Consider the following 16,223-nt stretch of genomic DNA (forward strand, 5'->3'; position numbering starts at 1 on the left):
AAGTCCCTCAGCAAGATCAATGACACAGCAATAGCAACACTGATTTAAGCCACCGTAAACTTCTGGTCATATGAGAATAGGACAGGTTTACCAACAAAGACTGTAAGTCTACTGAATTAAGGAAGGGTTTACTTTATTTCTAATCACTTGCAAGAGGAAGAAGAAACATCAGTGCTTAAATGGTAAATGGTCTGCATTTGTATAGCGCTTTTCTAGTCCATAGGACCCCAAGGCGCTTTACGCTACATTCAGTCATTCACCCATTCACACACTGGCAATGGCAAGCTACGTTGTAGCCACAGCTGCCCTGGGGCGCACTGACAGAGGCGAGGCTGCCGGACACAGGCGCCACCGGGCCCTCTGACCACCACCAGTAGGCAAACACGGGGTTAGTATCTTGCCCAAGGATATTTGGCATGCAGCCAGGAAGCAGCCTGGGATCGAACCACCGACCTTCTGATTACTGGCTGACCTGCTCTGCCACCTGAGCTACAGCCACCCCCCCAAAAAAAACCCCGACTAAAATTAAATACAGCAGTAACAGGAAAGTTGTTTAACATGCTGTTCATTTACATTTTACATATGACAGCCTGTAATATATTGCCTTCATTTGGGGTGAGATTGAATAATTAGGTTATGTAATCATACTCAATTGTGTTGTGTGATCAGGTTCACCCAGTCAAAGGGCGCCTTATTCCTCTCATCAAAATCTGAGTCCTGGACCAGTCACGTTGCACCATACTGACATGCACCACACTGAAGCCCACACTCTCCCTCCATGACTCTCACCAGCTGAATTTTAGACTTCTGTATCGATGAGTATGTGGGCAGCTGGTGAGCTGGCATCATGCAGATACTGCTTAGAGCAGAAAATGGAAGCTTTGTGAACGTATATAATCAGCGTGGACCAACTTTTGGCTTTTAAAATGAGAGGTAAACGATGTTGTGAAGCTCTTTGCCTCTTAAAGCCTCGACCTGACGTGCAAGCCTCCCGACTCCCACATTCGTTCACCTGCCTTTCCTCACCATCATCTCTCTACAGCCTCTATCCTCTTCTTTCTCATCCTTCCTCCTCCTCTCTTGTGCCTATTTCTGTCATCTCACTTGGGGGGTGGGTGGGGGTGAAGGGGTGGTCATTGACAGAAGTTTGGTGGCTTCACCCCCCCGTCCCCAGCTATCCATCCATTCTCCTCCATCCTCCTCCCATCTCACCCTGCCGTTACAGTTGCCGTGGTCCTCCTGCCCCTGCAACACCCCCGCTAAGCTCATGCGGTTAGTACAGTCTGCCTGTGCTCTCTCCTTATAAGGGCAAAATACATTGACAAAGGCAGAGAGAAGGGGATGTACCAGCACAGGCTGGCAGATAGGGGGACAGCGGCTCAAACGGAGGAAAAGAGAGAAAAAAAGAGGCAGAGAGAGAGAGAGATGATGTAAAGGCAGAGAAGCAGAGATTAGGAAATAGTGAACAAGGAGAAGGAGTGATGAAAATGGCCAGAGAACGAGGGTGACGGGCGATTGTTTGATAAGAACAGGGCTTAACCCGAAGCTTTCAGAGCTTTTGAAAGCAAACAGCAGCATTTTTAAAAGGAGGGTATAGCTGTCAATCAATTTTCAGGCTTGTGCAGGTTTTTCTGCCTTTGTCCCACTGCGCAACAGGAAAAAAACATCACAGTTTAGACTCACTGAAGATGGCTAATAGCTAATAATTCCTCAGAATTAAATATTTCTATATTAGCCTGCCTTTAGATTTCTAAAAGCAGCTTCTGAAAAACCGCCAATGCAAACATTTACCCAAAGACTCCTTTAATACCTCTACGCATCAATGTGTTTCTAATGTACTAAAACAGTGGAACATTTACAGCATGCTAATATTTGCTTCACATGTGTGAATTATTACAGGAGGCGGCCCTACACATTACTGTCCACTCTTTATTCATCTTATTGTACCCTGTTACTGCAGTTTTGTGTATTGTAGTGACAATTTTGTACCTTGATATCCAAAATCAGATGCTTAAAAAAAAGGTACAAAGTAGTATTAAGCGGTATCTGTGAATCTGTTTTATATATTTTTACTCATTTATTCCTTTAGAAATGGACTGGCAAGTGTACAGAGCTTTTCTAGTCTGATTTTCAAAGGAAATTTATTTTTTTTTTAAAAGGTACATGTTTCCCAGCAAGAGTGGAATGTATATAATTGTATTTTTTCCATTAGATTTAAAGATGATGATGTAATCATCATGAGCTGGCCAGTGCTGTTGTCTGAGTATTAAGTTAGCCAAATTCTTGGTTAATCCTAACTGTCACTAGTGATGTAAATTGGATTTGCAAATTTGTAAAGCTAATAACTAACATGCATGTCTGTGGAGAACTGAGAGAGAACCCACACAGGCACAGGAAGAATTGAATCGCAGGACCTTTTGCTGTGAGGCGACGGTGAAAACCACTGTTCCACCAAGCCACCCTACCAGGAGATACCCAAATACAAAAAGAAATTTTAAACTAGAAATTGTTTTTTGGTCCTAGAATTTAAGTGTTTATACTTGAAAGAGTACACATAATTGCCTTCCAGTTCTGTATTTATCCCTAGGTGTAGCATGTACCTGTAGGGACACTTAATCCTATTTCTGAGTGCGTGACAAAACAGTCATATTGTGTGAATACGAGTCTTTAATTCCAAACTTTCATATTTTACCATAGCTCATGAAATATGTGTACCCTACAAGATAACATCCTTTCAGTGGAAGTAATTTATTATCCCCACAGGGCTACAACAGAAACTTTTATGAGCTTGTAATCAGACCCACTGTTTAGGAACTTTAACAAGTCATCAGCATTTAATAATCAACATCCCTTTCCGCCCACGTTCTTACTATGTCTGATCACTTTATTCATTTCTTGTAAATGAGGAAAAGTTATACTTGTGTGTCTAAGTAGCTGATAAAAACACTTGGACGTCAGCTATGAGTGCATGTGTATGTGTCCTCGTATATGTAACCCACTCAGATCTTACTTATCTCACCATTAGAATAAAAATCACTGGAATTTGAAGATAGTAAGAAAGAATTTACAGACTGTGTGGTGAAGTATGATAGTATGATGTTACTACCACAGGCTACAATTCGTCCACTATTTCGTTCTGTGCTAATTATCTGCTTGGCCCAGTCATGTTAACAGCTTGATTGCATGTTATATTCAGATCACATGTAACACCATGTTGTACTTTGTTCAAACTCTTTCTACCTTCGAATATAAGGCTGGTAAATACTCCAGGGTGTACCGCACATTTTACCCTTCGAGCCTAAATTGGATAAGCAGAAGATGGATGGATTTTCTGAAGCCTGAAAGGATGCATGACTGTAGCTCCCTCTAGGACTCTAGGACCCTCTAGGACAGCATGCATCAGAAGAAATCATCTGATGTCCAAACGTGTACTGTTAGAAAGAGTGAAATCATGAGTTTCACGTGTTTGCTGGTAGGTAGCATAACAGCAGCCATGACTGCAGTCACTCCCGACATGCTCATAAAAGTATGGGGACATATGCTGTGTGTCCAAAGCGAGAACACTGAGCACTTATGAACAGTGTAATTTTGTATGTAAAACATTATATTCAGACGTGTATTTTAGTTTCGTTTATTTCCTCCACAATTATGTAATCCTTTTTATGGGACAGTGAAAAATAAATTTCTTTTCACATAATCCACCCTGAGATGTTCACAAAAATAAATAAAAATTAGAAAGCTACATTAACCCCTACAACATCACTAATTCCTGACACCTCTCAAAGCTCCTCCCTTGCTGCCACAAACATTTTACAGGCTGAGCAGTGACACCTGAGCACAGCTTAATGTGTAAAATCACTGGATTGCTTCTTGCTTGTCAAATCCTGCTGCACACATTACCCACGAGCCACTTCTTAAAATGGGGGGAAATTGAGTTTTTCCACTCTTGTACTTGTGCAAGTGCGTTGGGGCGTTTGTGCACGAGTACCAGCACGTGCATTGGTTTTGTTGGTTCAGCTGGGGCATTTCACAACATCACACTTCCCATGTAGCAGGAGGCCTGGTCTTCCTGTGAGAACTGTGCAGGTGCTAATTGGCTCTGAAGCTTCTGAATGGAAGTGGCTGCCATGAATGGAGTGAGTGCATTAAGCCCGGGGTGATGGGGGGTTCAGCATGTGTACAGTACATCAGGTGTGTTAGCATTGCGACAGACTGCATAAACACACCTCCTCTCCCGTACACACTGGTATCTGTTTCACTTGAGTTAAGTAAACCGTCCCGCATGGAGGGATGGCACCCCCTTGGGAATGATGCAGAAAAAGAGATGCAAATCCATTTAGTCACAGGTCCCTAAGTGGAGGAAAAGGCAGACAAGAGGAGGGGGAAGGAATTAAACCAACACAACAGTCAGCTGCTAAGTGTGTCAGCGTTTATGAACTGAGGCGGGCGAGGAGCTGGCTGATGGCGTAAGGTTTGTGTTTCTTTAGGGTTATAATCAGTATGACTGATCGCCGCTTGCTAATCTATTGCAACCTGTGGGCAATGGTTCATTCACTCTGAGTAATTCCCCAATGGGGCCAAAACTCAAACCCACCCTAAAGCCCACACAAATAAGTCGATCTTAGAAGAGGAGAAAATATCAGATGAATAAACAGTATCTTGATTCAGAGTTTGGAGATAAGCCAGTGCTCATCATCTCTTCTCTCAGAAAATCTAACAGTCCTATCTCTCCATCGGGTCTCTGAATTGATATTTCCCTTGAAGAAATTAGAGAACTAAAGCTATTGAGGAGGAGATGAGACTTGATAACTCTCCCTGCTGTGTCAGTTATGTAAAAAGAGCCCGTGATATAACCCAAGAGGAGAGGTGGAGATCGGGGAGAGAGTGAACTGAAGGACAAGCAAGAACGAGGTCGCGGGTTTGCAGTGATGGAGGCTTGATGACGGGATGATTATGTACAGATATATAAACACAGACTGCGAGTGGCAGCAGCAGCACAGTCACAAAATATTTGTAATTAAGAACATAGTTCATAGGAGAGCTGACAAACAAAAAGCAAGAAATTTTTTTTAAATATGGACCAAAAAGAAGTGAAGTTCCACAAATACTATTTATTTATTTAATATGTTTCATATGTACATTATATATATATATATATATATATATATATATATATATATATATATATATATATATATATATATATTAGGGGTGCAACAATACTCGTATTGGTATTGAACCGTTCGATACAGTGCTTTCGGTTCGGTACGCATATGTATCGAACAATACAAAATTTTTAATTTATTTTATCAACTTTTCTTCTGACGATACTGTCTGTGTTGAGCGCTCAGTGGATCTGCGTTCGACTACTCCGCCTAGGCTGCACTGTCAAGCGCAGATCCACTGAGCGATAGAAGTTAAGCTCGTTGCAACATGGCAAATTGAACCTCCCCCACCCTCATTCAGATCTGGCTTTTGGAACTATTTTGGTTTTCATGTGACGTATGACCCTGAAGGTAAGCGCGTCATGGACAAAAGTAAAACAGTATGTTGGATGTGCCACGCAATGCTCAATTACATTGGCGGGAACTAGTGTGTTAGCGCAGTTAGCTTGTTAACGTGTTGACGCCGCCCAGCCCCACGCACGGGGCGATCCGCGGTAACTCGTTAACAGAGATTTGCGGCGTCATGGCGTTAATGTCATTTTAACGAGATTAACGCTGACAGCACTAGTGGGAACACAACGAATATGACTGCACATTTACGCCAACATCATCCTAGTGCAAAGACAAGTGGAAGCAGACAAAAACAACAAGCACGCATGCTACAAACTTTACCCGAGTCATTTAGACAGCCGTTAGCACATGATTCTCCTTATGGGGACCTGATATGTTTAATATGCTGCTGAGAATATAGCCCAGAAGAAGCGTATAGTATAGCTTTTATTTTGGAAAGAGCCATTTCTCTGCAATAAACTCTCTTTTCCAAAGATGAGTGATTTCTTGAGCAGATAGATTTATTTAATTGTTTAAAATTTTGTTGTTTCAGCAACATTAAATTTAAAAACTGTACTTTTGAGTTAAAATATATATTTATAATTTTAATAAATGACAAATTAAAAAGGCATGAACATTTTTTTGTATCGAAAAAATATCAAACCGTGACACCAAAGTATCGAACCGAACCGTGAATTTTGTGTATCGTTGCACCCCTAAAAAAAATATATATATGTATATATATATATTAGTTTTAAATAACTTTATTTGACATACCATGGATGGATATCTTCCATGTGTCTTAATAACCATAAACAAAAAGTGTATGGCTAATTAACTTTCCATACATGTATTGATTTGGTCTGCAACGACATTTGGGTTGGTGGCATATGTCAAAACACATACATGAATAACAGGAACCAGTATACTGGGTCTACAATGTCCACTTTAAGATTCAATGGTTTTAATGTTACAGCTATAGGATTAAATTCACATCTTTTCAAATGCAATCTGGATTTATTGTATTTCCTTCTTGTTTGACCTGATTAAATCATTCCAGTTAAAGCTAATAAAAAAAATTAAGGGGTTCACAACCTTGTGGAAAGTAGAAAATCAAATAATACTTCTACCATTTTCTACCTTTTACTGGTTTATAAGTGTGTGCATTTTATAACACTCTATTTAAGCTAAGCTAAGCTCTAGTTAAGCTAAGATGTTACCTAAAATGCTAGCTTGTTGATAACATATTTTAGCTTTTCTTATTTGTTTTTGTTTGTTGTGGGTGGGGGTGGGGGTGGGGGACAAAACAAAAACTAATTTTTGTAATTTGCCAATCTCATCTGTTTAAAATTCTTCTGAACTGTTTGCCGCTAGCCTGTCTCATTAGCTAGCTTGGCTCTTTACCTAGCAGCATAGTAGAGGTGTTGATTTTGATTTTAGATTACATTAGATAGATTAGATAAAACTTTATTAATCCCTATGCTGGGTTCCTCTGGGAAATTCAGTGATTTTAAGGTTATGTACAATTTTTTGAGTTATTGTATGGTGAAAACAAAACTGCCATAACTGTAAGAGTGCACAGCAAACATAGCTAACGTGACATAATACAACAGATAATTCAAAAGTAAAACAAAATTCACTTTAAATTTATAGAGAAAGAATCTAATTTAGGCTTGTAAAATCTAATGAGTCTGAATCTGGTTGAAAAGGCCATGTTGACTCATTCTGTGGACCAAATTGTTAAAAGATCTTTGTTTAGCTTTAGGGGTCAGCAGTGCTTTACCCAGGATGACAGTTGATGCTAACTTTGAGAGCAGTGGCTCAGATCGTCATGTGGCACACATTTGGGTTAGGCTGTGACAAAACTGTCACCGGGTAAGAAAAATGGGTAAATACAATATTTGTGTATGAGTGTGCATCTGAATCAGTGCCAACAGGGGAAGCTGCAGGGCTAGGGGGATGGGGTGTCCCAGAAATTGGCAATTGCCCCCCTCCTCTCCATCCACATGGTTAGTGTCAGACGAGAAAGGGAGCAGAGAAAGGGATGGAGAGATGCCAGCGTGTCTTCCCCCTTGGCACCCAGATGATCCTCGTGGTCTGCTGCATGCTGCACCCTTCTTTGTGCAGATCCACTTTAAACACTATCAGCTGAAAACAGATCCTGGATTAATGCAGCTTTAGTGCGTGCACGTTCCCTGTATAGTGCATAAGAGCAACGACTCCACTACATGTGTGCGTCTAGACTGGAGTTTCCCTCCACTTTCCCCGGAGGCTGAGCTGATTAACAGTTACAGGGAACAACACAACGCATGATAATGTGAATTATAATGGACCGATGGAGTTGGCCTTTGGCCCCGTGCTCCATATGAGGACAGTGGCACAGTAATGGTGTGCGCGCCCTGCAGGGACAGGCCAGACAAAGACAAAGCCATGCCAGGCTAATCTAAGTGGAAAGAACATGCAAGGCCTTAAGGGTGTGTGTATAGATTCCCAACATGGTCTATAAACACAGACTAGTATGAGGATATTAGTTTATTTTGAACTGCAAATATTCTCAGGCCTGCCACTGTACACAAATTAAGGCAGTGAGGTTACTTCTTGGCTTTAGCTTTCATAATGTTAAGCTTAAAAAATCAACAGCAGCTTTAAAAACACTGCATTTTTCTGTTTCCTGAAAAACAGATATTTCACATGTTATGTCAGTGTGGTCAGAGTGTTTGGTTTTGGCAGCAGCCAAAGCAGTTATTGGCCCTTTTCGGTCCTCACTCATCTCCTTTCAGTGGCCAGCTGTCTACTCTCTGTGCCCAACACACTGGGCAGAAATATACAGTGCAGTGAACTGGAAGCGAACACACACCCTGATTGTGAGATTAAAGGTGAAGAGGTCAGGCTGTTTTCTCTGGATTGTTCTTTGTGTCTCCGGTCCAAACACGCTCACGTAAAACGAAACAGACGGAGAGAGACGGAGTTTGTCTCCTTTCACCTCGTCTGTCACTCGGCAAATTGGACTCCCGTTTGGTGTGCGGTGTCCAACCGGAAGGAGCTGTAAAACATGGAGCTGACAGCTGAAGGATACTAATGAGATTCTCTTATTCTCAAACTCCTCACCGCTCTCTTTCCCCCCTTTTCTTTAAATGCTGCATAGAGATTAAAACCAAAGACTGTGGAAGATTCAAACCCTGGTTTCATTTTCTTACCCTTGATGTTTCGGGAGTTTGCAACTATGAAGACCTATAAGTGTTGTTGTTTTTCTAACAGAAGTATTATCCATCTAAGCTTTAATTGTGTTAAAATGTATATACTTTGGTTTAAAATGTAAATGCAGAGATATAACAGTAACCAGGACTCCTCTGAGGGTTATTTTTCCATCCCAGACACTTCACACTCTGTCCAGAACTTATGTGAATTTCTCCCGTCTGGCAGGCGCTAAAGAGCTCCGAAACAGGCTGACACAAGAAATGCTTCTTCCCACAGGACATCACACTCATAAACAGTTCAGTGTGTGAACATGTCCCAGGGTTATTATAGTTTCGTCTCTTTGTTTTTTTTATTACATCAAACCAACTTTTCTACAGATGTGAAGCAAAATGGAAAAAATGTGATCAAACTGACAGAAACTACAGCGATTTCCTGTATATTGTAATCTTTCTAGCTCGTGTAAGCAATAGTGTTTATTTTTTATTTATGTATTTTTACATGTGGCTTGATAATTTGATTTATCCTGTTTAGTGTTTGTAAAATGTGCATAATTTAGTTTTTATCCTTGTGACGTGTACACACGGAGCACTTGTTTGCCGTGCTGCTGTCTGGTAATATTTTAGTTAAGTAGTTAAATTTTAATCATTTAAACTGTGAAAGTGAGCAAGAAGTCTTATCTTTTATTTAAGTTTGTATGCCTGGATGTTGGCCCCATTCGTTTGAGTTATGATTATTTCAAATGATCTATTTCAGTAATAAGAGGAATACTTAGTGAAATTCTGTATTGTGCTAAAAAATTAATCTCTTATTTGCCTTATTGTTGTTATAAATACTAATAACAAGAAAGATTAAAGACAAGTCGGATTTTTGTAAATGATGAATGAAAGTGAAGCACAGCAGATGAAGGACTATGTTAACACATCCATCTGACAGCAGTAGAATTAGCTGCAGGTGCTGAGTGGAAGCTCCTGTTCCTGTGTGAGGACAAAGCGGTCCCAGAGCTTGCATTTAAACCCTTATCCCTTAAACGAGGCACTACTGCAGCTCCAAGTGGGCATCCACACGGAGTTACACTAGTTACTGAATGGGAGGGTGCCGGGACAATTGGAATTAGGTCATTGTGACAGCACACTTGACCAATGTTCAGCAGTAAGGCTGGAACCTGTAACGTTATAACGATGCAGTCTTCTTCCAAATAGCTCTGGCTCCATCTAGTGGAGACATCAGGGAATTGTATTTTAGGTCTATAGGTTGGATCTTCAGCTCAGCTTATCTGTCAAACACTGTGTTAAAATTGAAAATCTGCACTTTATATTTTAATTGTTTGAATTAAAATAGTTAGATATTCAACTATTTACTTATGTGTTTATTGCCTGTGGACCCAACTAGGTCGGGAAATACTGAGATTAGATTTCAACATGAGGACACAGAAAAACGTAGTTTTTTTTGTCTGTGAAGGTTCTCAGTCATCCAGGTCATCGTAGTGTAAGGAGCTTGGAAAGAAAAGCTCCAAGCTCCTTAGGCATTTTTTAAATTCCTGTTCTCCGTCTAGCGTGGTCATCAGAGCTAAAACTCTAATTAGACAAAATCTAACTCAAAGCCATTCAACAAGCTATCAACACATTACTTAGAAGCTCATTTGTCTCTACCCATCTTGCAGCCACTGTGTGGCTGTGGTCCTCCTTACAGGAAGAAAAAAAGCATAAAATAAATAAACTTTACCAGCCACAGAAACTTTACTCAGGAAAAAAATCTCAGTAAAAATCCAGGTTTATTACAACTTTTAAATATATGGGCCGTGTACACTGTGTGTGATCTGTTCAGTTCATTTCACACAAGAAAATTTTAAAAAAGCACAATAATCAGTTCATTAAGGAACCGAGTTAAACTGATACCCACACACAAAAACCCCAAATGGCACAAAGTAACAAATACACAACCAATAACAACAATATCGTCCTCTTTCACTGGCAAAAAGAAAATACTGAAAAAGAAAATCCTCGACTTCTGAAATTTGTAGTCTCTGTCCAAAACAGCAGGGATGGAAAAAAAAGAGAACTCCAACAAAAAGGAGAAGAGAAGTAAAAGAAGAATTAATATCTGTATTTTGTAGAGTAATCCTTGGGAGACACTACCAGACCTCGGCCTTTTCTTGCTCCTCGATACACAGTTTCAATAATGTCTATCATCTCCTGCTTGTCCTCCATTGTCCAGTTGATCTTGTTGTTGTTACCGGTGCCCAAATCAATCATGATGTGTTTGTTCCTGAAAATGGGATGAAATGAAGTTTGATGTCAAGTTCCTTTAAATCACATTTAAATACTAAAAACTGGGTTTCTATCTGTGTTCTAATGTGGAAAACAGATTAAAACTAAAAATTGAAGTTGTTGTTTTTTTTCCTTTTGAAATTTCAGTGACATAATGTGAATTATTACGAGTGTTCTTCTTTTAATTTTTATAATTATGGTCTTCAGTCAAAAACAAATAACTGTCCATCTGTCTAGTTTGATACAGCCAATCACAATCATGAGGAAGACTGCTGATAGATGATGCTCCTGATGATGATCAGAGCATAAACTATAGGAATACAACCAGCTGGCAGCCAGGTGAGTCGACTTGCCTTCAGCTTTTGACAAAGGCTACGTCCACACGTACACGGGTATTTTTGAAAACGGAGATTTTCCGTTTTCGTTTTAAAAAATAATCCCGTCCACACATAAAGGCAGAAATGAAGGAAAACGCTGCTATGAACATGCCAAAGCAACAGGTGGCGATATATTCCTGACCGTGTAGAAATGTTGGCCAATCAGAAGTCTAGAAGCCTCGGTGGGAAAAAGTAAACAAAGCTGGGGCATAGAAGCAGAACCGAGTCGTATGTGTGGAGGGACAGTAACTGTGTGTATATGTAAGCATTTAAACACTGCAGAGAGTAGAATTACCAGTAACAGTATTGTAGAAATTCATTTCACCGAAACAATAACGTGGCGCACAGTGTGACGTCAAAAAAGGCGCACACCTTTGACGCTGCGTTTTCTCCGTTTTTCTCGTCCACACGTAAATGCAAAAACTGAGTTTTCAAAAATATCCACCCTGGCTGGAATTTTAAAAAATCTCCGATTTCAGTGACCGAAAACGGCGTTTACGTGTGGACGAAAGGTGCAAACGCATAGAAAAATCTGCGTCTTCAAAAATACCCGGGTACGTGTGGACGTAGCCAAAGACTCATTCAAACTGATGGCAACATGCTGGCAACCTGTCTGCATTTACAAATTAGACAGCACGTATTTACAAACATACGGCAATCTCTCAGAGTGTGACTGCTCATTCAAGTCGAACAGCAACTGTTTGCATAAAGGTTGCCTCCCATCAGGTACCTTGTCGCCTTACAATCAAAAAGTGATTGCTTGTTCTGCGGGGACAGCTGCGTTAAGATAAGCGTGTCCAGTGTTTCGGTTAAGTTTTCTCGGGACCGTCATGCATGAGATGTGTCCTCTTGTTCAAAGTATTCCCAGAGTATGTTAACTTCTTTATTAAAATATCAGTATCTGGTGTTTTCCCCCACGCACCCTCATACCTTTCTAGTAGAGTCTTCTGGTCTGTTTATTTAATGTGTTGTGAGGTTGATGTGAAGCAGAGTCCAGGAGAGCACAGCTGAGCACTTTTAGTGTTGAAAGAAGTGGATTGTACACTTCATTTATGTAAGGATAATGACTGCACTCACTTATCAAGAAAAAAAGATTTTGCAGTTTTGTTAATCTGATTAGCTTTAATAATTAATAACCTGAGTGCCTTTCAGCAATGCCAGTCTACTAAATAACAACAACAGTGACAGAATGCAGAGCTGGCACTGACAGCCTCACCTGAAGAAGAACATGACAGTGCAGGGGTCGTACAACTCGTACATCTTGTTGAAATCTGGTACTTCCGTGATGTCCACCAGGTAAATGACTGCAAAATTCTTAACCTGTCAAGGCACAGATATAAAAACCATGAGTTCAGAAAAACAAAGTAAATACAGACACACACAAAAAAAAAAAATGAAGAAAAGTGTTGCTCTTATGGGTAGCAAGGTTACATCTGGAAAATCATCAACAAATTGCTACCTCAGAGCCAAATCCTCTAGCAAAAGCCTTGGTTGTACAATCAGCAATAATCTTCCATGACCAGTCAATGTAGTACGGAGCCTCCGGGCCCCTTTAAGAGGCATTAAAAAGTCTCAAAGAAAAAAAAATCTGGGTGGGTTTAAATAAATAAATAAATACTAAACAGGGGCGCCGGTTTAGCTCTGTTGGTAAGCAGGCCTGTGGCCAGATAGCAGCAGGCCTGGGTTCCAGTCTGACCTGTGGCCCTTTGCTGCATGTCCACTTTCCTGTCTAGCGATCTGTCTCTATCCATTAAAGGCTAAAAGGCCAAAAAAACCAAAACAAAACTAAATTTAATCTATGGGAGAATTCAGTAATATTGAATCAAACTGCACTGACACTGCAGTTATCATAGCGAAAATGTAGCTAAGTGCACTTTTTTCCCCTCTTCTTGACTTGTTGTATCCATAACACTGCTCTCAAGGAGTGACCCAGAAACATGGGTGAAGTTGGCTCTCTGAACTGAGTAATTAATAAAGTCACACTGTCTTTTATGGCTACTTTTCCCTCCGGGTTTTGAGTTTACAAGTGAAAGAATAAAAACTGTTGCCACACTGACTAACATATACCAGCAAATTACTGGAGGTAACTTGCTGAAACTCAAAGACTTGGGAAAAACCTGAACCATGAAAACAAACAAAATTACCAAAACAAAGACGACTCAGGAGAGGGGGGGGGGGGGGGGGGGGGGGGGAGTGCCAGCATTACATTTGTATAAATTATAGGCTCTACAAAATTTCACCTCTTAAGTTGAAATTAACAGTAAGAGAAAGACTTGCATTTAGAATGATTATTTGCAGGATAGAAAAATCACTACATCCCAGAATAAGACCCCACCAAAGATGCTGAGCATATATTTTCAATTTGTAAGTTTTTATGTCTTATTTAAATGTTACAATAAATGGTAAAATAGTCCACGTATTGACCTTAAAGTATATTAAATTTTATCAGCTTAACACTCAGGTAATATTACATTAAACCCCCACAAATAGCGCCCTCTACAGGAGTTCAGATAAGAAACATAAGCTAGCAAACAGTGGCCTTTTTAAACTACTCAGACCTTTTCCGCGATGCTGTAAAGAACTTCGTCCATCTTCATACATGTCGGGTCCCAATCGTGTCCGAAACGGATAACCAGGACTCGGTCCTCCTCAGACAGGATGGCTTGGTCGACCTGCCAGCCGTTGTGGAGATGTGGTAGCATGTACGACATGTTGATCCAAAGTTGTTGATTCCTAAGCTGCAAATAAATACGTTTCATTACAACAGTAGCAAATGTGTAATATATTATAAATTACATCCAATAAAACCTCTGCGTTTGTTCGTGTTAGTCATAACAGGCAGTAAGCCTGCTGCTAACGGGGCAGTCTGGGTTGAGGTTAGCAAGGAAAAATCTGGAAGGAGAAATAGTGAGCCCTGCATGAAAAGAAGTGAACAAAATTCGGAAACACTTACCTAAAAATGTAAATAAATCCGTGTTATTGGGCCACGTATGTGGTAAAAACGCAATTCGCAACTCTAAGAAAGAGAAACTTTGTTGAATAATACAGCCGCTGTGTACTTTGTCGCAGAAGGTTCGCTTCTAGGCGCGTGGCGTCATCAATTCAGCGCCAGACGTGTTTACGTCACGTCCGTGTGTACGTTTTAGTCAGATGCAGCCAGATTTTAAGTTTTTCCTTAGTGAATTATACTGTAAGACGTCCTGACCCTATAGTTTAGACCCTATACTTTAGGTAACCTCTGATTTTCATTTATGAGACTTCCAAAATCAGATTTCAGGAAATCTTTCCTTTCCAGCTGCAACATGGAAGAATTTTCTTAATATTAACTGGAAGCAGGGGCATTTCCGGGATTCTTTTTTTAATGGGGTGGCACAGGGGGTTGGTGGGGTGTGGGAGTCATAGGAATTCAGAAAATCCAATCCGAGACAACTTGTCACTTGTTTCTACGTCTTTCTTTTCAGGTAATTTTAGGGTTTCCACACCTGCCAAACCTCGATGTAGCCAAAGTCACCCATCTACAATTTAGACAACAGCAAATACAGCCACATTTTTACTGCCTTTGTTAAGTTTAAAAAAAAAAAAAAAAAGAATAATAATATAACATGAGTTTTAATTAGTTGTCAAAAATACAGAGAGCTACTTTTTATTTTTGTTTAGAGTACCTTTCAGAGCCTGTACTTTTTTTTTAAACTTTTGAGTAAGGACATTGAATGAGTATGTTAATATTTACTAGAGCATCTTTAAATACAACTATCTGTATTTCTACTTAAGTAATGAATGTGTGTGAAGAAGAGGAGCAAACAAATTTCAGATAAGTCAGAGCCACCCCACTCCTATAGCCCCGCCCCATCTGGAAGAACTTTTGGTCTTTACCAGTGATTGTAGAAGACAGGTTTATACTGTGGTTGCAGTGAAAAACATTACACAGTTACAGGTCCCTGCACAAAAGTACTTTCAGACAAATAAGGTTCAGATGAGCTTCATTTAAGGTGATTTACCCAGTGAAACATCTCTATAAAGGTTTGAGAATGACATAGTACTGTGGGCTAATTACTGAAACTTGTTCCCATCTATTTTGGTCTTATCTTGATATCTTGATGCATGCTCAATCATCTGGGTAAGTAAATCCCAAAGGCTGATTCTGTGTATCTGGACGTAGCGTTTTCAGTGGGAGAAACATTTCATCACTCATCCAAGTAACTTCTTCAATCTCAGCTGACTGCAGGATTCCCCAATCTTATAAACAGTTCATTGTATAACAACTGAAACTAGCACCACTGAAGGGACAATGGGTGGGAGGTCAGTTCCTTGATCATTAATATGCAAACAACTACTGATCAAAGACCACTGATCAATGGCCATGAGTAGAGAGTTGATAGAGAGCTGAGACTGAAGAAGTCACTTGGATGAGTGACGAAATGTTTCTCCCACTGAAAACTCTACGTCCAGATGAACAGAATCAACCTTTGGGATCTATTTTGGTCCTTTCATTTTACACATGGGCTGTGAAAAGGTGTTTATGTTTCATAGTTGATAACATTTTATTAGATTTAATTTTTATTATTATAGTAACATTACATTTGGTTACTGTTTAATGTGACTAAGGCACAGCTGCATTTTATCTACTTTATTACATCATATCAAATGCTCCTCCTTGAAAATGTATCCAAAAGTTGATTGTAACACAAGTATAAACCATTAACTCACCGAATGTGTTTGATTGAACTTAGATCGATAGATAGAGGTATACATGCATACAGTAGTATGTGGATTCGTTTTTTGGACTCACGTAAGGAGACTTTCAGGATTCCTAGAAATTTTGTTTTAAAGCTGTCTAATCTTGGTGGAGGTAAACTACTATCATCAGCAAGTATTGTCATATTTTA

At 39.9% G+C, this 16,223-nt stretch overlaps 1 protein-coding gene across 1 annotated transcript; it reads right to left on the bottom strand.

The window, feature by feature from the left end:
* Positions 1-10,445: 10,445 nt before the first annotated feature.
* On the bottom strand, positions 10,446-14,460 carry txnl4a (thioredoxin-like 4A). The gene is made up of 4 exons (XM_004574347.3): positions 14,291-14,460; positions 13,896-14,075; positions 12,554-12,657; positions 10,446-10,958 (listed from the first exon to the last, which is right to left on the bottom strand). The coding sequence occupies exons 2-4, from the start codon at positions 14,046-14,048 to the stop codon at positions 10,787-10,789; spliced, it is 429 nt and encodes a 142-aa protein (XP_004574404.1). The 5' UTR covers positions 14,049-14,075; positions 14,291-14,460; the 3' UTR covers positions 10,446-10,786.
* Between the last annotated feature and the right edge of the window lie 1,763 nt (positions 14,461-16,223).

This window comes from Maylandia zebra, linkage group LG22, assembly GCF_041146795.1.
Source record: "Maylandia zebra isolate NMK-2024a linkage group LG22, Mzebra_GT3a, whole genome shotgun sequence".
NCBI lineage: Eukaryota > Metazoa > Chordata > Actinopteri > Cichliformes > Cichlidae > Maylandia > Maylandia zebra.